The sequence below is a fragment of the Capsella rubella genome, unplaced genomic scaffold (genome assembly GCF_000375325.1).
Source record: "Capsella rubella cultivar Monte Gargano unplaced genomic scaffold, Caprub1_0 scaffold_2, whole genome shotgun sequence".
In the NCBI taxonomy this organism is placed as follows: domain Eukaryota; kingdom Viridiplantae; phylum Streptophyta; class Magnoliopsida; order Brassicales; family Brassicaceae; genus Capsella; species Capsella rubella.
Genome location: NW_006238922.1, coordinates 6,638,817 through 6,662,594, shown reverse-complemented (window position 1 = coordinate 6,662,594; position 23,778 = coordinate 6,638,817). Strand labels below are relative to the sequence as shown.

The following is a 23,778-nucleotide window of genomic DNA, read 5'->3' as shown; positions in this document are numbered from 1 at the left end:
CCATCGAGCTCCGCTACAGTCCGTGGGAGAAGATTCCAACTTGTGATCTTGGTTCAGAGCTTTCCTCTCTTTTGTTGCATCTACCATTCCTTTAGATGTATGCACTAACAGGTAAACCATGTCACACATGTTGTAGTGAAGATGAGTAACTGAATCGCCTTGACCAAGTTCTTGATAGATCCCACAAGAAATGTGGATCTTTGGACCTGAATCAACTTGCTTGCAACATTCAGAACACCCAACCGTGGATGAATGTACTCAAGAAGCGGCAATCTACTGATGAACTCAGGTCTCTGGTAAAAAACAAACTCCTCTGAAGCACTCGGGCTTGGCCAGTCAACTTACATAATAGAGGGAGACCGTTCTAACAACTTCTTCTTTCTCTATATACGTTCATGGATTAGAAACTTGTGAGAAGTCACCATGTAGCTTATTTTTGTGTTCATGCCCTGATAAATTCAGAGTCGATTAATAGAGAATGTTTTCTGTGTTTTATTAGAATGCTTAGGTGAAGCTGGAGCATGGAGGTTTAAAATGCCCAGCTTTGACCAGAACATGCTGAACTCAATCTCTCCCAAAGATTTTGTGAGAATATCAGCTAGCTGGATCTTTGTAGAGACATGTGCTGTTGCAATGCTCCCGGATTTAATCTCATTGCGTATAAAGTGACAATCCTTCTCAATATGTTTGGTTCGTTCATGAAAAATCGGATTAGCATTAATATGCAAGGCAGCGGTGTTGTCACAGAACAATCGCATAGGTTGCTTCAAAATAACTCCGAGATCAAGAAATAATGCCTTTAGCCATATCAACTCCTTTCTCGTCCAAGCCATTGCTCTATATCAGCTTCAGCAGAAGACATACTAACCACTTGTTGTTTCTTTGTCTTCCAAGAGATAGGAGATGCACCAAGTTGTATTAACCAGCCGGCCGTAGATCGTCGAGTCAATGGACAATCAGCATATGAGGAGTCACACCATGCTAAAATTTGGAGATCAGAATCGGACCGGAGCAAGATTCCTTGACTTGGGGTGCCTTTTAAATATCGAACGACCCGTAGTGCTGCTGTTCAATGATCTGCACAAGGAGCTTTCATGAATTGGGACAAAACGTTCACGGAGTAAGCCAAGTCGGGTCGAGTGACGTTGATATAGATCAACTTCCCAACCAATCGTCGATATGGTTTGGGATCGGGTAGAAGAGAACCTTTCGCCAGGCCAAGTTGAAGATGTTGTTCAAGAGGAAATGCAGCAGGTTGTGCCTAGTAGTCTAGTTTCTCATAAGATATCAAGTGTATATTTTCTCTCGAGGAGTTCGCTCCGCCGCGCAAGATCCTCGAACCTACCATGACTCAAATATATACCTTCTGAATTTCTAGCTACCTCAATTCCCAAAAAAATATTTCAACACACCAAGGTCTTTCATGTGGAAGCATGTGCTGAGATATAATTTGAAAGCTTCGATTACTTCAACATTATTTCCCGTAACAACCGGATCATCCACATAAACAAGAACTCTTATTTCAGTCGTCGCTTTCTTGAACACAAAACCAAGATTGTTGAAACCCATATTTTTCCAAAGACGTCAAAAGGTTAGCAAACCAACATCTTGGCGCTTGCTTAAACCGTATAAAGACTTTCTTAAACGACATACCTTCCCATCAGTTGGCTTAGAGAAACCCGGAGGAAGCTTTATGTACACTTCTTCTTCCAAATCACCGTGTAGAAAAGCGTTATGGACGTCCATCTGATGTACTTCCTAGTTTCGTACGGAGACCACGGCAAGAAAAGAACGTAGTGTTGTCATTTCAATAACTGGAGCAATTGTCTCACCATAGTCAACACCCTCAACTTGTCTATTTCCCAAAACGTCTAATCTTGCTTTGAAACGTTCGATGGAGCCATCATCACGGTGTTTAATACGAAAGACCCATTGACAACCAATGGCCTTTTTCCCGTCAGGTAAGTCTTCAAGCGTCCACGTATTATTCAGTTCGAGAGAGGTAATTTCATTTCCAACTGCATCTTTCCAGTGAGCATCTTGCATCGCTTCAGAGAAATTTTTCGGTTCGCTTGCAATGGTGATAGCAGCCAAGAACACTTTGTGACTTGCAGAGAAGCGTTCGTTAGACAACACATCAGATAGAGGATATAAACTAGTAGCTAGATCCAGTACACACAAGTGTAGTATCATAGTCAGCGAGATACCCCGGTGGACGTCGTTGGCGAGCTTCTTTGCGAACAGCAATTGGAGCATTATCCATATCAAGGTCTACTTCAATTTCGTAGTCAACGTGCTCTTTTCCATTTTCAGAGTTACTTGTCACTCATCATCGTTAGAGCTGTCGTCCGCTGAAGATGCACTTGAAGTCGTCGTGTCTGCAGCTGGAATTACAGTTGCCGGTGTATCTTCCACGAGAGACGGGTGAGAGACTAGAGTTTCACCGAGACAGGTTTGTGGTTGCAACGATGGATGCTCATCGACCAAACCAATGTCTTGTGTATCGTTCTTTTGGTATGGAAAAGTGTCTTCTTGGAAATAACGTCATGGGAGACACAATAAATTCCTTTTCTAAATCGAAGACTCTTCATCCTTTCTTCCCATGAGGATAACCCACAAATACACATTTGCGACTTCTGCTTGCAAATTTATCCCCGTGATGGTCTTGATTATGAATATAACATACACAACCCACAACACAAAGATGATCATAAGAAGGCTTAACTCCATACAAAATTTCTTAAGGAGTTTTACCTTGTAAATCACAGATGGTGTCCGATTGATGAGGTACATTGCAGCTAGAGCACACTTTCCCCAAAATTTAATAGGCAAATGACCTTAAAAACGAATAGCTCTAGCAACATTCAGCAAATGACGGTGTTTACGTTCAACGCAGCCGTTTTGCTGCGGTGTTCCCACACACGAGGTCTCATGATGTATGCCGTGTTCCAAAAAATATGTCGTTAGTGATAAAAATTCACTACCATTATCACGACGTAACGATCGAATTTGCTTTCCAAACTGTCCTTCTACGAGAGAAAAAAAAAATTGAAGCTTTGTCGGTGTCTCGCTCTTTGCATTCATGTGATATATCCAAGTTCCACGCGAAAAATCACCAACAATGGTGAGAAAGTATCTAGCCCCAGAGAAAGACGGGGTTACCATATATCGCAATGAATCATTTCAAACATCTCTGAAGTCTTATTAATGCTCAACGGAAAAGAACAACGAGTTTGTTTAGCGTGAGTACATATGTCACACACTTTATTCATAGAAGTACGACTACTACTAAAACTGAAATCAGAAAGCATCTCCACTATTTTTGGTGATGGATGTCCCAAGTCACGATGCCACAGCTCCACGGACTGATTCGTGAGACCCTTCGAAGCTGCGACAACCTCGGTGTTCCAAAAATAGACCAAACCCCCAGCCGGCTCACCTATTCCAATCAGCGTCCTCGTAATACGGTCCTTAAGAACACAAAATGGAACAGCCAATTGCATCACACAATTATTTTCTTCCATTAGTTGTGTTACCGAGATCAAATCAAAGCCCATATTCTTAATGTAGAAAACCTCAATGAAACTAAGATGCAAATTTAACACAACTGTACCAACTGTTTCACTTGTAACAACTCTACCATTTGCTAGCATAGGTTCGACCCTCTGTACCCAAAACAGATTCGCTGCGCTACCCAGCGCGTAACCTTGTCCCCCTATCCCTCTTCTGCTTATGCCATTACCAATCGCGGGTAACCCCCGGACCGGCCGCCCCTAACGCTGGTGATGCCCTTCCTGATTAAATGATATATCCCTAGTCTTCCACCGCCCGGTAAAAGAAGTGAGTTGAATTAGGTTGTTGATTTTCCGATGAAAGGAACCTTTTCTTTTTTAGTTGGGAAAGCGATTTTTCTCTCTAGGGAGAGAACTTAAGTAAACCGGGAATATCTCTGTTTTCGCCGGATTTGGGAGAATATTTTCTGTTTTAATCACTTTTGTTACAAAATCTTTGGAGATCTTTTATATATTTAACCTATTTCGTCGTGTTCTTGAGAGCCGTCGTCGAACCTACTAGTGTTAAAGCTCAAAACCCTTGTTTGATACGTTAATTACGTGCAGTCATAGAGTATGAGTTGGATAAAGCTTTGCAGGAGATGTCGATTGAAGATGATAAACTGATTGTGCTGCAAAACCTTCCGCAGTTCAGCTCTTTCTTGCGAAACAAGAGTAGTATCACTGGTCGTCTTTTGTACCCAGAGAACTAGAAGATGTCTGATTTGATTCATGAAATGCCTCACTTATGGCGAGTGTACAACAGAGCTAGAGGAATAGCTCTTTCTAATGAACAGTTTCACTTCTTCTTTGATTCAGAGTCTGAGTTAACTACGGTCTTAGAAATCAGTGCTTGGACCTTAAATGACTGGAGTATTACGCTGGAGCGATGGGTGGAGAAACCGCCAACTGATTACTTGAAAGTGCTGCCAATATGGATCCGTCTTCGCAATATTCCGGTAACTTTAACACAGCTGATACCATTAAGGAAATTGCAGCGCATATTGGACAGTTATTGTTGCTTTTGATCCCTTGAAACCACTAAGCAAGGGATATGTCAGAGTTAGAGTTCTATTTGATGTAAACAAACCCTTGAAGAATTCTAGAGAACTCTAGATCCCATATGGAGAGAAGATTAACATTGGGATGGAGTATGAGAGAATCTAGCGCCGATGCAATCAGTGTCAAAGGCTAACTCATGACAAGGAACGCTGCCCATTTAATCCCTCAAACCGGCAAACTGTTGCTACGGGGGAATTGAATCGATCATTCCAAGTTGTCTGGTTCCAAAAACTAGTAAGGATGATCCTTTGTTTGGATTTTTGACTGATGATGACGATGGCATTGATTCGGTGTCTGGTAAACCGAAAATTGCTAGTATTGGTAATAAATTTCATGGGCTGGGGAACACAATCAAGTTTGGGTGCAATGTAAGCTTGATAGAGCTCTTGGTAATGCAGCTTGGTTTCATCTTTTTCCAAGGGTGCAAACTAAGTATTTGGAAAGGATTGGCTCTGATCATCGCCCTATCATCACAAGGTTTGTGAATGAAAACATGTCACAACGAGGCCGGTTTATGTTTCAGAACAGGTGGGTTTCGAAACCGGATTTCTCTGAGGTAGTGAGAGAGGGTTGGAATAAAGGTTTTGCTTTGGATAACTATTCCTTAATGAGCCATATTGCGGATTGTAGAAGGTGTATATCTCTCTGGAATCAATCTAATAACCAGAACTCTCAGGAGAATATTTCGAGGCTGTTCTATGAACTTGAAATTGAGGGAGCTAAACTAATACCAGATTTTTAGTTTTGGGAGACTCTACTGTGGAAATTAGTTGAAGCTTATCATGAGGAAGAACTCTTTTGGAAGCAGCAGAGCAAAGAAAAATGGATGTGTGATGGGGATCAGAACACTCTAGCGCATCCAGTTTCAGGCGAGGAGATTAAGGTGGCAATATTCAGTATTAGAGGTGACAGTACCCCAAGAGCTGATGGCTTGTCGGGGTGTTTTTATCAATTTTTTTGAGACATTTTTGGGCCTCAAGTTATATCTGAGGAACAACAGTTCTTTGAATCTGGTTCCTTACCGCCTATGTGGAACTTCACACATATTTGTTTGATCCCAAAGAATTTAAAGCCATCAAAGATGACTGATCTCCAACCAATTAGTCTTTGTTCGGTACTATAGAAAATTGTTTCTAAGGTTATGTGCTATCGATTAAAATGCATTTTACCTTCTATTGTCTCAGATAATCGGGGAGCTTTCGTTTCCGGCCGGTTGATATTAGACAATATTTTACTTGCACATGAACTCGTTCATGCCTTGAAGACAAATACTAGTTGTGATGAAGATTTCATGGCTATTAAGCCGATATGTCTAAAGCTTATGATCGAGTTGAGTAGTCTTTTTTAGAAGAGCTACTTAGTCGGCTAGGTTTTGATATCATGTGGGTGAAATGGATAATGAGTTTTTTTACCTTGGTCTCATATTCTATTCTTATTAATGGAGCTTCATATGGATATATTCAACCACAAAGAGGACTACGGCATGGTAATCTGTTATCGCCTTTTGTCTTCATTCTTTGTGCTGAAGCTTTGGTGCACATCATGAATAAAGCTGAGCTTGACGGAAGATTAACATGAATGAAACCTTCACGTTCCTGTCCATCGATTCAACATCTGCTCTTTGTGGATGATAGTCTTTTCCTTTGTCAAGCAAGCCTTAAAGAGTGTACTGAAATTTTGAAATGCCTTGAGCTGTATGGAAAGGCTTTGGGGCTGGAGATTAACTTCTAGAAATCTGCTATTACTTTTGGGAAGAAGCTAGACCCTTACATGCGACAAATGCTAGGGCTGTTTTTTGGTATTGAACAAGAGGGTGGTGATAGCAAGTACCTGAGACTTCCTGAGTGTTTTAGTGGATCAAAGTGCGACCTCCTTAATTTTATCACAGATAGATTGAAGTCAAGAATAAGTGGCTGGTTTGAGAAGACACTCTCTTTGGACAGGAAGAAAGTTTTGTTAAAATCTAAAGCAATGACCCTTCCTGTTTATGCAATGTCCTGTTTTAAGCTGACTAAACATCAATGCAAGCAAATTACAAGTGCCATGATGTAGTTCTGGTGCAGTGCTCATGAGGATAAAAACAAGATGCATTGGGTTGCTCGGAAGAAAGTTTGTAGATCAAAGGACATATGAGGATTGGGATTTCGTGATATTGGTAGGTTTAATCAAGCTTTGCTTGCAAAACAGTCATGGAGGCTTCTAAAATCTCCTTCATCTCTACTAGCCAGGGTTTATAAAGTAGTACATTATCCAAACATGCTTTTCTTGGAGACTAAAATGGGTTATCGACCCTCATATGCGTGGCGTAGTGTAACGCCCCAACCTCCACCTCTCTAGTGGGCCCCATGTTCATCACCAGCCCATGGGCCCACCTCTCTTAATGGGCCTCATGTCCTCTCACTAGGCCCGTGAGTCACCAATATCTGACGATCGGTTTGCTACGCCCGGGAGGCTTAAATACTTGTTTACTGAAACAGGTATTTTTGTACCCTTGGAATTCAATTCCCCAATGCGATGTAGCATAAGAGGTTATCGATCCAAATGGATGTATTGTAAGCAATCAAGATATAGCAGATCTAATCAAGTCAAGCCAAGTAATTTAAGGTTAGCTTTTTCTTGAGCAGCCTTCTTCTCTTGAATCCTTTCAATTAGTACCTCTCTCAGGATCACGTTGTAGGAAGGAATATTGGCAAAAGCATCTAACAAAGCCTTTGTTAGCTCATCCCCTTTTAATGTATTGAGTATTCCTCTATACTCCTCCTTGATTTCTTTCTTAAATCTTCCAGGGAATGGTAATGGAGACTTGTAGGTTGGAGGGATGTAGTGTGGTTCCTTCTGCTTTCCATCAGTAGTTTGCTGTATTGTTGATCGCTGTCGGTTTGACTTTGTAGGATTTTGTTGACAACTGCCTGGACGTCACTTGCTTGGGATTGTTGTTGAGGTTGAATAGCTTGTTGAGGTGCAAACTCCTTGGCTTCTAAATACATGATCCTGTTGCTTAAAGCGTCAAACTTTTGGGACAGATCATTGAATGAGGAAGTTATATAGTTGGAGAACTCATCGAACATCCTAGTCATTTCCAATTGATCATCAGCTTGCAGCTGTAGAAGTTGCTGCAACATGTTCTTCAACTGAAAATCTTTAGCAGGGGCTATCCTAGGTGCTGGATGTTGAAAATCATGTTGTGGAGCGAAAGATTGATGATAGACATCTTGAAATTGATAAGAAGGTGAAGTGACTTGCATTGGGTGGTGCTTGTAGTGAAAATTCATCATGAACTGGTCCATCGGATTCATGAGAAGAGGTGAGACACGGTCGAGCTGAGAGCAGACATGATCGGGTTTGGTGTAACTCGATCGGGTTGGGTGGTCGGGCTCGAGTAGTCGTGTACCTGAAATGCAAATCAGACAAGCAGCAAATAGAAATCAGTAATGAAATAGAAAGGAAATAAAAAGAACTTGATCTAGATAGAACTGGGATCCTAAATGGAACAAATAACATCCAAATGGCAGCGGCGCCAAATTAAAACAAGTATTTTTGTACCCTTGGAGTTTAATTCCCCAATGCGATGTAGCATAAGAGGTTATCGATCCAAATGGATGTATTGTAAGCAATCAAGATATAGCAGATCTAATCAAGTCAAGCCAAGTAATTTAAGGTTTGGTTTAAAGAACTCTAATGCATAAAAGAAAACTAAAGAAAGCAATATTAAAAGCAATAAGTAAAAGCATGTAATCAATCAGATAGGAAAGGGTCTTAAGGATGGGCTAATGGGGTGATGAATCCTCTTAGTATGTTTGGGATGCTTAACATGCTCAGATAGATCTAATCCTAGACAATGAACCACTTAACCTAATCAGTCCAATCTCTTGGCAAAGATTATCAGATCTATAACACTTCCTAATCTCAACTTTCATTGATGAAACATACTATAAATAGGCATAAAGAACAAGCTCATTAATGTCAATCTACTCCTTAACAACCAATCTCTTGGGTAAGTAAACAGATCTCTGGCATTAGTTGATCAGACATTCTATTTGAACACTTTTTTGAGTGCTGGAATATCTAAGATCTAATCCCACATGGTTAATATAGCATTAAGATCTCCTAATCCAGAAGGTATCTATCTAATTCTATACTTAAGCAACCCTAGAAACTAAGATTCCTCATCACCTAACCCATCCTCTAAACCCTAGAAAAACTACTCAGATCTGGAGTTCATCATGAAGAACACAAACCCAGAAATCTTTGAATCTTGCATAACCAGATAGATAATGATCTAAGGAGCAAGATATTGTAAGGAAACAACTCCAAATTCTCAATAGATTAAAAGATATAAAGATGACAAGTTTCTGGAAATGTTTGGTGGCTACAAAGAAAACCCTAATGAAAACTCGTCTTTAGCTTAATGACCCAAGGGGTCTATTTATACTAAAGGCAGGAAGCCCTAAAACAGAAAAAGACGAATTACAAAGTCGGTTTGAGGTGAGCTCGGTCGGGTGCATGTTGGGCTCGTTCGGGTCCATCCAAGACTCGGTCGGGTCCATTGCTTAGTTGAAAATCTGGTAATTCACTCCATCCGATCGGGTCAGATAGTGGCTTGGTCGGGTCAGCTTCAGTTTTCAATCTGGATGTATATACCTTCACTAAAATAGTGATAACTCTTGAACCGCAACTCGGATCGGCTTCAAATCACCGGAAATGGAAAGATAACTTAATTTCCAACAAGTTTGATGAAGACCTCAAAAGCTAAAACCCAACTCAAGATCTTCATTCGAGTCGATCTTTGAGGGACGTATACTGCATCCGATCGGATGATTGTTGACGCGGTCGAGTTGGTTGGCGAATGCCTCATTTTTTCATTTTTTATGCTTCCAATTCTCTTGTTTAGTCTCAAAAATGAAAATAACACCTTCCTTCTCTTTTAGAGCTCCAAAACACCTAATAATGCTCGAACTTCACAAAATATGCAATGCTAATGCAAAAACCACCTAAGAGTGCAAAATGAAGGAAAAGAGACTCTAATGCATATGAAACAAGACTCAAACTATGAAAAACATGCAATAAAAGTATGCCTAAATTGGGTAAAATATGGGGTTATCATTTACTGACCCTAAAAATCACCACATGATCTTCCTCTGTGTTTTGGCCTCACTCACACAGTTCCGACAACCACTTCCCGGAAGGCCACCCATCCTTTGACTACTCCAGAATTCCTTCCGGGAAGTGATTGTAAAAACTGTGTGAGTGAGGCCAAAACACAGGGAAAGATCATGTGTTGATTTGTAGGGTTGGTAAGCAAGTCTTTAACCCTCCCAGACGTAGCAAACTGGCTGTCGGATAATGGTGGGATCATGGGCCTAGTGAGAGGACGAGATGCCCATTAAGAGAGATGGGCCCATGGGCTGATGGTGAACATGGGACCCACTATAGAGGTGGCGGTCACGGCGTTAAAACCGAGAATTGTTGGTAAAAGGAGTAGTGTGAAAGAACCCATCCCGTTTTTTTTTTTTTTTGAAAACATGCAGACCGGATTAACCCAACTAATTGTAAACCAACTAAACCAGCCTGATCAATTTAGATCAATTAAATCACATATAACATAACCAGCAGAAGACTTAAACACAATCCATGAAATTAATTCCATTAAACCAACAAGTTCAACCAAACATTATTCCAGAAACATGAGCACCATAACATGCTTCTAAATTCCGTTCTAACACCCTAACAAATCTAACAATAATCTAAAACACCTATGAGCGCGGAGATCATCCTCCTCTCCTCGCCATGTTTCCACGGATTACACTTTGCTTTTACCTGCATCAAAGAAATAGATGCATAAGTATTTCATTAATACTTAGTGGGGCAATCATCCCACCACTGGCTATACACACAAGCACATTCAACCATTATCCAAAGAAAAGAACCAACCAACCAACAAATTTTGGCCATTTTAATCCTCGATTTCCACTGTGGCAATTAAAATCATAGACTTTTCGTTGACATTATTTTTAAATCACCATCTTCTGTTGCCTGAGCTAGATTGAACATGTCGTCAAATCAAATCCTCTAACAGAGTCTAACAGAGGAGTTAACAGCCGTTTAGGATCGTTAATCGATCTCTGTTAAGTCGAAAAATGAGAATCACAAGTACAAACGACGTCGTGTTGCCTTAAACGAAATGCCTAAAAGGTTTAGTCAAATTTTGAAAGGTTTTGGATGACTTTTAAAAGATTTACAAGGGGTTTTAAAGGATTTTAAAAGATTCAAAAATATTTACAAGGTGTTTAAAATGGTTTTTAAGGAATTGCGGAAAAAGTTTTGGCGGGAAATTTTTTATCGGAAATGTTTTGGCGGGAAAACTTTTTTGGGGGGAAATTTTTGGCGGGAAATTTTTCAGAGGGAATATTCTTTTTGTTGGAAAGAATATTCTTTTCTTCATCATGGGTTATCATAAATGAGGGTAATTTAGTCATTTTGTACTTTGAAGAGGGTATTTTTGAAAATTGATACCTAAAGTGGGTACTTATAGAAAATGATATCATAAAAAGGTTACTTGTGAAAATCTCCCAAAAAATATTAGGAAATCTTATAATTAGTTATGGAAATAATACAATCCTAAAATTAGATATGGGAAGTATCCGATGTATGTATCCAAACCCAATTTAATATCCAATTTTGAAGTATCCAATTGTTTAAAGGGACAATTTTAAAAATACCCCTTTTAGGGAGAAATTTTTTAAAAATACCCCACAAGGAAGACCATTTTTAAAAATACCCCCATTTTTGGTCAAAAAGACAATTCTACCCTTCAAAAACTAACTTAATTTCTTTTGTTTTGGAATTTCTCTTGCCTCTCGCCGTCAAACTCTCTTGCTCGATCTCGTCTTCGTCGGTGTGTCGTCATCGTCTCGTCTTTGTCGGTGTGTCGTCGTCGTCTCATCTTTGTCGGTGTGCCGTCGTCGTCTTCATCATCATGTCGTCATCGTCATCGTCATCGTCGCTGTTGTTGTCGTTCTGATCTCGTCGTCTATCTAAACGAATCTCAACTTCATTGCGATTCGATCTCGAACTAGCTTTCGCTTCTCAAAATAGCAGCGGAGGTAGTGGAGTTCTCTGTCACAACCTTATTTGACATTTTGTATCCCCTCTCGTCATCATTAATTTAGTTCTATTGATTTTCATAGATGGAAATCTTGTTTGGTCAATTGAGCATATGGGGTGTCAGGAATGCCATGATTTTGAACCAAGTCTAAGGTGATACCTAAATCGACTAATGGATATTGATCTGAAGGTTTGGTCTCATAATTTGATTAGTTGTAATGTTTATATATCGTAAAGAATGACATTTATTTGCTTTTAGCTACTTGTGTTTTTCATTCTTACGTGCATTTGTTTTATATGTGTTGTCTTTTATGCTACTTAGGTAGAAAATCTCATTTTGGATTGTCTTTGTACATAGAAGAAGAGATGATGTAAATGTATAGTGATTGGTGCGTCTTTGTTGGAGCACCTGAGACTATAGACAAAGGAGGATGGAGGAGAGATGCCCAATATTCACAATCTCTTTCACCCCCAAGAGATCTTGACTTGCATTGAGGTAATAATACATTCTCTTTTAAAATTATGAATGTTGCAGAGAACACAAATCCATCAGTTTTTGTATAATGTTGAATCCAAGCGAGGAATGTTGTTTAATGATCTGGCTCAAGTTGCTCTTGTTGAAGGTGGGACATACAACATGCAACACAATTAGGAGCTCATGCTTATGTGGATTTAGTGTGAAAGGATCAAACAATAAGAAACATGGCTCGGACTGGTTTTATATTGCAGGAGAGCTTATATTGTATATGAAACACGACATGTTACATTGTTTAACTTTTCTGCAATTCTTATTTGTATTTTTGATTATACAAGTAGTACATCAGTTATAGAATATTAAGGATTCATAATATATCTTTAAAGTTGCATTGTCTGTCAATGAAAATATTCGAATATTTGTTATAGACATAAATGCACACACACCCTTTAACTTTGTTAATTTTTTTAAAACCTTTTAAAATCTTTATACAATCTTATAAAATCTTTTTAAACCCTTGTAAAGTTTTTAAATCATCATACACCCTTTTAAAAACCTTGTAAAATCATGTTAAAAGCTTTATAAAAGCCTTGTAAAACCTTATTAAAGCTTTATAAGAGCTTTATAAACGCGTTGTTTGCCTTGTAAAAGTTTTTAAATAGTTTTGAAAACTTTAATATACATTTAAACACGTTATAAAACCTTTTAACAACCTTATAAATGTCTTATAAAATCTTTATAAAAATCTTATAAAATCTTTTAAGAGCTTAAAAACATTATAAAATCTTTATAAAAGTCTTATAAAAGCTTTAAAACATTATAAAACCTTATAAAATCTTTATAAAAGTCTTATAAAACCTTATAAAAACCTTGTAAAATTTTTCAAATAGTTTTTAAAACCTTAACATACATTTAAACACCTCAAAAACCTATTTAAAAACCGTATAAATTTCTTATAAATTCCTTAAAACTTTTAAAAACATTGTAAAAAATTGTAAAACCTTTTAAAATCCCTATACAACCTTTTAAATATTTTTTTTAAACATGTCAACAATTTCTTTCTTTTTAAAATCCATTCTTTTTTTATCAACAGTTTTATAAGGTGTTTAAATGTATATTGAGGTTTTTAAAACTATTATAAAGCTTTTATAAATTTTTACAAGGCTTTTATAAAGATTTTATAAGGTTTTTAAATGGTTTAAGAACTATATTCTTGGACGTTGAGGGGTGATTATATATCGAGTCAACTCGAGGATCCTTGTTAGATCAATAAAAACCTTTTAAAGCATTTTACAAGGGGTCTAAAAGTTTTTATAAGGTGTTTAAATGTATATTAAGGCTTTCAAAACTATTTAAAAAAATTACAAGGCTTTTTTAAAAAATGTTTTACAAAGTATTTAAAAGGTTTTATAAGGTTTTTAATTGTATATTAAGGTCTTAAAAACTATGTTTTTATAAGGTTTTTATAAAGCTTTTATAAGGCTTTTATAAGGTTTTTAAAAAATTTTTTACGAAGTATTTAAATAGTTTTACAATGTTTGTATAAGGTTTTTTATAAAGCTTTTATAAGGCTTTTATAAGGTTTTTAAAAAATGTTTTAAAAAGTATTTAAAAGGTTTTATAAAGTGTTTAAATGTATATTAAGGTCTTAAAAACTATTTAAAAAGTTTTACAATGTTTTTGTAAGATTCTATAAAGCTTTTATAAGGTTCTTATAAGGCTTTTATAAGGTTTTTATAAGGCTTTTTTAAAGGTTTTTTAAAAATATTTTACAAAGTATTTAAAATGATTACTAGGTTTTATAAGGCGTTTAAATGTATATTAAGGCTTTCAAAACTATTTAAATAAATTTTATAAGGTTTTTATAAGGCTTTACAAAGCTTTTATAAAGATTTTATAAGGCTTTTATAAGGTTTTAAAAGGTTTCTATAAAGTATCTAAAAAGTTTTTACAACATATTTAGAAGGTTTTACAAAGTCTTACGAAGCAATTCATAAAAAGCTAATACAATCAATTATTATATAAAAAGCTCTTCACTCTCATGGTTTCATAATGGTTAAAGAACTTTCTTCCCAATCTTCAACTAAAAGTAACCTTTGTCGACCTAATATGCTCCCCTTCAGTTCTTTATAAGCCAAGACAACACAGTCTTCATCAAATAATCAAATCATCAAATCCATAACCAACCGCCAAAACAAAAGTTTTTTTCATAAGTCTGTTAGTCATGCCTTGTCCTAGATCATGCCTTGTCCTAGATCATGTTGAGATTACGTAGTCAAGACACACCATCGTAAAGTAACGAACTGTATAAGGTTTAAATACAAGCCATAATTTTTTTTATACAACGTGATCTTGTGGGTGTTCTTATTCCCCTGCATAATTCTATCCACTCTCATCATATGGTACAACTGCAGAAATACTTTATCCCCAACGTTGCTCCATTCCTAAAATATACCAATTCAAGCAAATCAAAATCAAGCTCTCATAAGCAGACCTCTTTGAAGAGAAGATGCAGGGAAAATTCAATATCAAGTAAATCCTCAAGACAATCAATAAAATAAGAATAACGTTCATGTCCCTACCGTTCATGTCCATGTAACTAGAATAAATATCAAAGGGTCCTCTACAAATCATCAATACCAAATATAAAATGACGGCATCAACAAGAAAAATTAAAAGGAATGTCAAGCTTTCTTTGAGTGAGTTCATTCTTGTTGGATCTAAACCTTCAACTATGATTTATCATTTCCTCATAAACCAAAAGCATCTCTCAAACCCATACTCTAACTTTGAAAGTAACGTACATACAATTAAAATCCATATTGTTGTGATTCTTTCAGCCATGAACATAATTTGGGATTTGACTCTAGAACTCATTTTCACCACGAGCAACATGGTCAAACACCATAATAAGAACCAACTTGGTCATTTTTTCCATGACTACATCTCCTGATGTTGGGCTGAAACCTATCATCCAAATCAAATGAACGAAACCCATTAATTAACATCGATCTGGAATGATTTCACTATCTCCTTGGAACACTAAGCACCATCAAAACCCCTTAATTAGCTTACAAAATGCTAACTCTAATCATCACCATCACCATCTATTTCACAATCATATGAACAATTCCCGATTCAAAACCATCAGCTAATCATCCAAAATACAAAAAAAAATGCAGACATCAATACTATGATTAGTTACATAAAAAAATGCAGACATCAATTTTGAACAACATAAAATGCTAATTTCATATCCCGATTTTGTCTCTTCAGATCTAAGAAACCATATTTTAGAACAGAGAAGAACAGAATCTACGATAACAAGAGAGAGAGAGAGAGAGCGAGATAGAGAGCGAGATAGAGAGAGAGATGAGAGTGATGAGAGAGAGATAGAGAGAGAGAGAGAGAGAGAGATTGACAATGATGGGATCACACATCGACGACGAAGACTGAACGGTAGCAACTCCGCCGTCGGCAGCAACTTCGCCGTCGGTAGCAACTCCACCGTCGGCAGCAACTCCGCCGTCGGCAGCAATTCCGACGTCGGCAGCAACTCCGCCGCCCTCAGGCTTATCTTTTTCGCAATTTAGTCGTCATCGGAGATCTGAGAAATTAAGACAGATCAAATGAAGGGTAAAATAGGCAAATTAGAATTAAGAAGGGTAAGATTAAAAATGCCAAGAAAATGGGGTATTTTTAAAAATTGGTATCCCAAAAGGGGTATTTCTAACAAATTCTCTTGTTTAAATCGGGTAATTTTTTATTATTTTGATCTGACCCGTATTCCATTTTGTACTTCTCTTTTACTAATATAGGGATAAGAATTGCTGGATATTTGCTAATTTAACGATATTTGTTTATTGGATTGGTTTTTGGTTTATTTCTTCTGTTGGTTTAGTTGGTTAATTTTAAATGAATTTATTTGGCCACCTATGTCACCAAATTGCAATTATTTTTCTGTCAAAGGTCCTGAGAGAACTCAAGATGATTTGTAGTAGTCAAAGGATGGATGAGCTCATGGGCCTAGTGAGAGGACGTGAGACCCATTTAGAGAGGTGGGCACATGGGATGAGAGTGAACATGTGGCCCACTAGAGGGGTGACGGTTGGGGTGTTACACTTAGCTACGCTTTGTATAGCTTTGTGGGAAGATAATAAGATAATAATTTAAGCCTCGTATAGCCGATCTACAACTTATATTTGTTCCAAGGTGAATGGACTCGAAAAAGTCATCACCTAGAGAGGGGGTAATACTGGTCTCACATATTTGATTTAAGATGTAAATACACATGAACAAAAGTGGTATGTTGTTGATCCTAAAGTGGGACTCAGTCTGAGATGAATGTACTCCAAGAGTTATCATCTCGAGGAGGAGAATTAAAGAATCCCACATTGACACTAAGTCGATAAACTTTGGTGAATTTGACACCCAGAGCGAAATAAATTTGGTGAAATCATATCCCATATTTTATCGATTATATATGTTGAAGTGATAATGTGAAACATCCATGATGTCCACCCTAAAAATGAGCTTTAATGAATTGTTCATAGTGCAATACAAGAGATTGCAAAACGATTCATAGGTGATTAAACGTGAAATTTTCCATGTAGTAATGATTATACATGAGGAAAACAATTTGTAAGAAATCTTTCTCCCGTGTTATGTATTCATTATTGGAGATAAAATATTTCTAGTTTGAAATTATATGGGTGTGTGATATATGTTGTAAATGCTTCCCCACACCGCATAAAATATATCATCTAAGAAAGATGAAATATATAGAGGGGAAAGATGAGTTGATGCTTAATAAATGGTGGCATAAGGATGATGAGGTGTTGGCGAAGATTCCTACAGATCTTCTGCCCAACATGACCCTGGAGACGATACCAGTGAGGGTTCTCGAGAGGAGGGTTAAGGAACTTTGGCGTAAGAAGATTCCTTTGATGAGAGTGGCAGATGAGATGATTAGTTCTCATAGGGTATGATTAGTTCCCCGGATACTAGGAGTGCTTGAGGGTGACGACCCAAAAGTGAGATGGTATGACTTAAAGACTAAGGTCTAAGTGTGAGAGCGGTATGGCTCTAGGTTGCGACCTGAGAGCGAGGAGTTGTGAGCATGTGAGGTATATTACGCGGAGGCCATGCATAGAGACTAGTTTTCATGTTTTAGTAAAAGTTTTTGAAAAAAATCGTCAAACTAGTACGTTTTTCAAAAATAAGTTATAATAGCATATTTTTATATGTTTGTTCATAAGATCATTTTTTAGTCTTTTCCTATCCCAATTTTACAGTGGGTTAAACAAACATTCCCCACTTTTGTTATAACAAAATCCCGTCTGAATTTTTTGTCAGCCCAACCATAATCCTGGGTTTTAAAATACAATTGTAGAAAAATGTAATGTTTTGGATAAGATCTCATGAAATGTTTTAAATGAAACATATATATTCATTTTGCCTTATATGTTTTACCATAGTAGAAAACTTTGGCCTTAACTTTTAATATTATACCAATTAAAAGAGGATTTGATGTGGTGTAAACACTTATTTACAAATATGCACACCATTAAAATCAATAATCACAAAAACCTAATATGTATCTGAAACAAAAGAAACCTTAAGCTTTACTTTGTTCATCCATAAATAGGCGTTTGTGATTACTAATTAAAATGTTTACTGACATATGTCAGTTACTTAGTAGGATAAATTATGTTTTTTTGTCAGTATAATAAATATAAGTTGTATTAACATTACAACTTGATTTACAACTCATCATTTACAACTCATCAAATCAACTTTTTAATTGGTTTAATGTAAGAAACCAAAAAAGAGTTCAAGTTTTTTTTACATGTGTATATGGGGACATTAATAGGCAAATAATACCTCTGTTTTTTTTAGGTTGACTAAATCAACCAACAAAAGACGCATAGTAGTCAAACGAGTTTACAATAAATTATTAAAACTTGAAAAGATAATTGGGGGATTTGCACAAATAACCTTTTTATGATATCATTTTCTACAAATACCCTGTCTAGATGTCCATTTTCAAAAATACCATCTTTAATGTACAAAATGACAAAATTACTATCCTTTAGTATAACCCACGTTGAAGAACAGAATATTCTTTCCAACAAAAGAATATTCATTTCGAAAAATTTTCCGTCAAAAATTTATGACATTAACTTTCCCGCCAAAAATTTCCGACAAAAATTTTCCCGCCAAAAGTTTTCAGCCATAATTTTCCGCAATTCCTTAAAAACCTAGTAAATATTTTTAAAATCCTTGTAAATCTTTTTAAAATCATCCAAAACCTTTCAAAACTTAAGTAAACCTTTTACAACCTATGTAAATCATTTTATAACATTTATAAACACTTGTAAATCCCTTTAAACCCCTTATAACTGTGGTAAATCCTTTAATAAAATCTTTTGTAAACTTCTAAAACCTTTTAAAAACCCTTGTAAATCCTTAAAAAAACCATTTTAAAGTCCTTGTAATGCCTATAAAACCCTTTGTAATCCCTTTAAAAACATTCGTAAACTTCTAAAACCCTTTAAAACCCCTTGTAAATCCTTTAAGCTATTTTAAAATCTTTGTAAATACCATTAAAAATGCTTGTAAATCCTTTTAAAACAATTTTTAAACCCTTAAATCCTTGTAAATGCATTTAGAAACACTTGTAATTCTTTTTAAAAACACTTGTTAATTCTTTTAAAAACCTTTTAAAATTCCTTGTAAATTTTTAAAAACCATTTGAAAATCTTTTAAAAATCCTTGTAAATCCTTTAAAAACTGTTATAAACTTATAAAAACTTTTAAAAATCATTGTCCTTTAAAAACCATTCAAAAACCTTTATAAACTTCTAAAGCCCTTTAAAAACTATTACAAATCTTTTAAAAACCATTTAAAAACTTTTCTAAATTCCTTTAAAAACCCTTGTAAATCCTTTAAAAGACCCTTTAAAACTTCTTGTAAACCCTTAAAAAAACATTTGGCGGGAAAATTTTGTAAAAAAAAATTTTTCTGCAGGAAAAGTTTATCGAAAATTTTTTTATCGGGAATATTTTTTGGAAATAATATTTCATCCAAAGAAAGGAATATTCTTTCAACTAGGGGTAAAATGACCATTAAAATTTAAGAGCGGGCAAAAATGAAAATGGCAAACAAAAAGGGTAGTTTTGCAAGAGGGTATCATAAAAAGGTTATTAGTAAGAATTTCTCAAGATAATAATGCACATGAATAAATTAAACTATTTGAAAATTCATTCATTCATTCATCCTAACAGTTGTTTAATACCCAAACTTTGATACTATGAAAATACCAACCTAAAGTCACAAAAAAATTCAAGTTGTCAACCTCAAGTATATGCAATTAGCCAAGTTCAACATCTCTCGAAACAACGACCATGAGTCAAATGACAGGGTGGCAATGACGAGACGTCAAGGGTGAGTAAAATAAATTTTGTTAACCTGCAAACAACAAAAAGATTTCTTTTTAAAGGGCTATTATTAAGGAGAAAATAGTTATGATATGTCCTCAAAATCAATTCACACTCCAATATATCTATTATATGAGAGCCAATAGAAATGCAAAGAATTATATCTATGTGAGTCTATAATGTTACTTTTATACAATATGAACTTATTAAATGGATACATACAGAGAGCTATTTAATTTGATAATTCATAATAGTTTGTGAGGGTTACAACAATTTAATTAAGGCTTCTGAAATATTACTTTTTCGCCAAATCAAGTATATTATATTATAAAGAGTTTTACATGATACATGAACCATTCATAAACAACCATTGACATAAATAAAGGAAATTGAATACAGTTTTGATAAAGAAGTAGACATGACCTTGCTTTTCGATTGGAAGCCTTACAGGCAAACAGATAAAATATGTTACGTCCCCCCTTCACATACTCATAATTGGCTATCATCTTATAGAAGAAACTCCAAAATTCTTTTCGCATTACTTTTGTTGAGATAAAAAACAGAAATGTTGTTTGAAATGATTCTGATTCTTGCTGTCTGAAACTCAAAAAAATATGCACGAAACGCCTATCGTATCGTTGCCGTTGAAAGAACCCATCCCATTTTTTTTTTTTTAACATGCGAACAATCCGGATTAACCCATTTAAAGCAAACCAGACAATCTCACTAACACAACCAATTCAACGTAACCAGCGGAAGACTTAAACAAAAATCCAATCAAACAATTCCTTTAATCCAACAAGTTCAACTATCATTATTCCAGAAAACGAATTCATCCTAACATGCTTCTAAATTCCATCCTAGCACTCTAACAAATCCTACAAACATCTAAACACCAATGAGCACCTAGATCATCCTCCTCTCCTCGCCATGATTCCACGGATCACACTTTGCTTTTACCTGCATCAAAGAAAGAGATGCATAAGTATTTCATAATTACTTAGTGAGACAATCATCCCACCACTGGCTATACACACAAACAGAAATGAACACATTCAAGTATAACTCAAACAACCACCAATACAACGCAAAACAACACATCATGACCCGTTCTGACGAGCAGTGTCGATCGACACCATCCGCTGGTGTCGCTCGACACTCGCGACCATCCTTGCGAGAAAGAAAGTTGGTGTCGATCGACACCCTCCCTTGGTGTCGAGCGACACCGAAACCCTAACATCGCTCCAGCCGCTTCTCATCGACGAATCCACCAACTCCAGGACTCCAGGCCTGATCTATCTCCTTCTCAGACTCGTACCAAGACACCATATCACATAGACAAGCATGCAAACACAGAAATCAAAGATCAATCAGAAGAAACACTCAAAATATGTATCAAAACTGCTTAGATCAGCCTAGTCATGCACTCACCTTTCAAAAGGACAGAAACAAGGACGAACAGATCACAACAACAGCAACCAAGGACTCTTCTAACACCACAGCTACGAGATCTATCTTCCCAAGGACAGAAACACCAAGAACAAGCCTCAGAACACTTCTCAAACCTCACAAACCTCTCTAGAGAACTTAGAAACCTTTTAAAAGAATAAAAGCGGCCACCTCACGACCTTTATTCTTTTAAACGAGACCTAGGGTTAAACCCTAACCAAAACCTCAATTGAACCGACGATTTAAAACTTAAACCGTCAAACCAAAATTACTAGTGTCGATCGACACCCGACCACAGTGTCGATCGACACCACCCGGATTTCCAGACACGGGCGTTACAGCCGTTTAGTGGCCATACTTTTCCTTTCAATAGAAACAGAAATTTCCGGCCAAGGTAAATAGAGAGCAACGCCATCACAGTCACTCACCGCCATTGTCCTTTCCATAACGTATGTCACTTGTTTCAGATTATACCTGATTCGATCTCTGATGATGATTCCATCGAGTCCATTGATGCCTCCATTAATTCCAGGATCAAACACCCAAGTCAAACCTCCATACCCTCGGATAAGAGGACAATCACCGGTTATTAACCGAAAGAAACACCGGCAACGAGTGAAAGCACCGGAAACAAACCTTCTACAAAGAAGGACATCACTATTCCATCGAAATGACATAATAGCGGAGGAACTACATTGTAAAAGAAATGATTTTGTCATATCTACTGAAAGCCTCTGGTCAATTTGATCCAAAAACCAAACCAGAGATGGATCCCATAGAGATATCGGACTCTTACGTAGAAAAGACACACTCAATACTTTACACAACATCATCGCATAGCATAGAGCGTACTGTTGATACTCATGATTTGCCGTTATATTCATTCAAAACCTAAGATTAAGAAGGGAATTAGAGAAATTCAAACAATGGAAAATAGAAATGACGATGGCCGGCAAGAGTGACAAAAACGAACGACTTGTTTTTCTCGTTGATATCGCCCATGAGAGAAAAGCAGTTATGCTTTGTGTTTTTGTAAAATCAGGTTGTACCATCTACTATTGAGCCTAATTTACAGTTAAACAAATAACAATAACATTTCAAATATTAAACTAATATAAACTTAAAAAAAATCATATGAAAAATAGAATAACAAAACCAACAAAATAAACGTTGCAAAAATAAATTAAAAATAAAAATATAAAAAAATTATAACCCGCGCACAATAAAATAAATTTCTGTAAAATTAAAATTTTCAATTTTATTGCTGCCTATATATTGAGTTGGACTAAATATTGTGTTTAGATAATATATAATAACAAAATTAAATAGCTACCGTTGAGAGTAAACTATCATTCATGAATCCAATTTAATTAGGTTTTCAAGACATATTTTTATTAATTTATATATGAAATATTTATCGAATTCACTACAGACGATTGTCACCGTTATTTTTGGCACCAACAAAAGTTCTTCCTATAAATCACGGATTAAATCGTATGTAGTTCATATATAAAAAAAAAAAATTTGAATTATTGTAGAAGATAATAAATAAGTTTTTTTCTTGATAAGAAATAAGATATATGATTTTCTATAATATAGAAAGTATATCGTTGACTGAAAAAATAGAAATAAATTAAAATAGCAAACATATAAGGGATAGAATCTTCATAAATATAAAACAAATTTGGTAATAAATCGAATATATCACTCATGGTATCCATTCTATTAAATCTATGAAAAATTACACAACACAAAGGCCAACGAGATTGATACAATTCTCCTAGTCCTTCTTAAGAATGCAAAGCATAAATCATAGAACATAAATGTCAACACCATTAATCCAAACATCGTAATCGGAAAGAATTATAAAAACGATGAGATTAAATTAGATAATAAGATAATAAATTTTTTATAAGACTAATCTCTCATGATGATGGGGGCTCCTGCTTCCACAGCCTTGATTCTCTCTTGGATGAGTTTGAGCTTCTTGTCAACCACTTTGGCTGCTTTCACCAGTTCCTCTGAACAATCTGATTCGGTGGTTAGATCATTGGTTGAAGCCATTATCCCAAGATTCATAGCACGAGTATGCATCTTCTCCTTCTCCAACTTCTTCTCTGCGTCCTGAATCATTTTCTCCATGAGATCCTTTTGGTCCATCATGTATTTGATTTGTTTCTCAACTGGAAGCTTGCTTAACCTGTCAAGAAGAGAACGAACCTCGTTAACGTTTGGCCAGAGCTCAGGACCATCCTTGTACTCGTTGTAAATGATAGCACAAGCTGGTAAACCACAAAGGATGGTTAATTCATTGATCTTTTTCAGTAAACCAGCTTTGCGTTTTTGAAATGTAACTCGGCGAGTGGTGTTGTCGGTGATCAATTGGTGTGTAACTTTTCTCCTACCCATGGTGAAAAAAAAGTTTGAAGAAGAAGGATAGGAGGATTTGTGTGGTTTCAGATACTAATGGGTAAAATGTTATATAGATGACTTCTAGCTTTGATATTTTTCTACTAGGTCCACAAAAGATGTTTCAACACATTGAAATAGGTAGTTTTTAATATAAATAAAAATATAGAAAGGTTGTTACAGAAAAATAGAAATTAAAATTTTAAAAAATAATAGCTATATGTGAAAGCTTTCTATATAAGAAGACTTATATCAAAAGAAGTTTTATTTATTTATTATGTGTCTTTT

At 36.0% G+C, this 23,778-nt stretch overlaps 2 protein-coding genes and 2 long non-coding RNA genes across 5 annotated transcripts; 1 reads left to right on the top strand and 3 right to left on the bottom strand.

Annotated features, from left to right (window-relative positions):
* Positions 1-11,552: 11,552 nt before the first annotated feature.
* On the top strand, positions 11,553-12,617 carry LOC111832037. Of its 2 annotated transcripts, none has more exons than XR_002835166.1 (4): positions 11,553-11,716; positions 11,801-11,907; positions 12,040-12,213; positions 12,341-12,617. It is a non-coding gene; the product is annotated as an uncharacterized LOC111832037 (long non-coding RNA). The 2 variants fall into 2 exon arrangements; XR_002835165.1 differs by having other exon boundaries at positions 12,326-12,617.
* Positions 12,618-14,488: 1,871 nt separating this feature from the next.
* Positions 14,489-15,789, bottom strand: LOC111832002. The gene is made up of 2 exons (XR_002835108.1): positions 15,615-15,789; positions 14,489-14,636 (listed from the first exon to the last, which is right to left on the bottom strand). It is a non-coding gene; the product is annotated as an uncharacterized LOC111832002 (long non-coding RNA).
* Positions 15,790-19,952: 4,163 nt separating this feature from the next.
* On the bottom strand, positions 19,953-21,758 carry LOC111832145. Its single transcript, XM_023788482.1, has 2 exons — positions 21,556-21,758; positions 19,953-20,358 (listed from the first exon to the last, which is right to left on the bottom strand). Exons 1-2 carry the CDS (start codon positions 21,756-21,758, stop codon positions 19,953-19,955), a joined length of 609 nt encoding a protein of 202 aa, XP_023644250.1.
* Positions 21,759-22,953: 1,195 nt separating this feature from the next.
* Positions 22,954-23,552, bottom strand: LOC17894539 (agamous-like MADS-box protein AGL80). Its single transcript, XM_006301080.2, has one exon. The coding sequence runs from the start codon at positions 23,488-23,490 to the stop codon at positions 22,999-23,001; it is 492 nt and encodes a 163-aa protein (XP_006301142.1). The 5' UTR covers positions 23,491-23,552; the 3' UTR covers positions 22,954-22,998.
* Between the last annotated feature and the right edge of the window lie 226 nt (positions 23,553-23,778).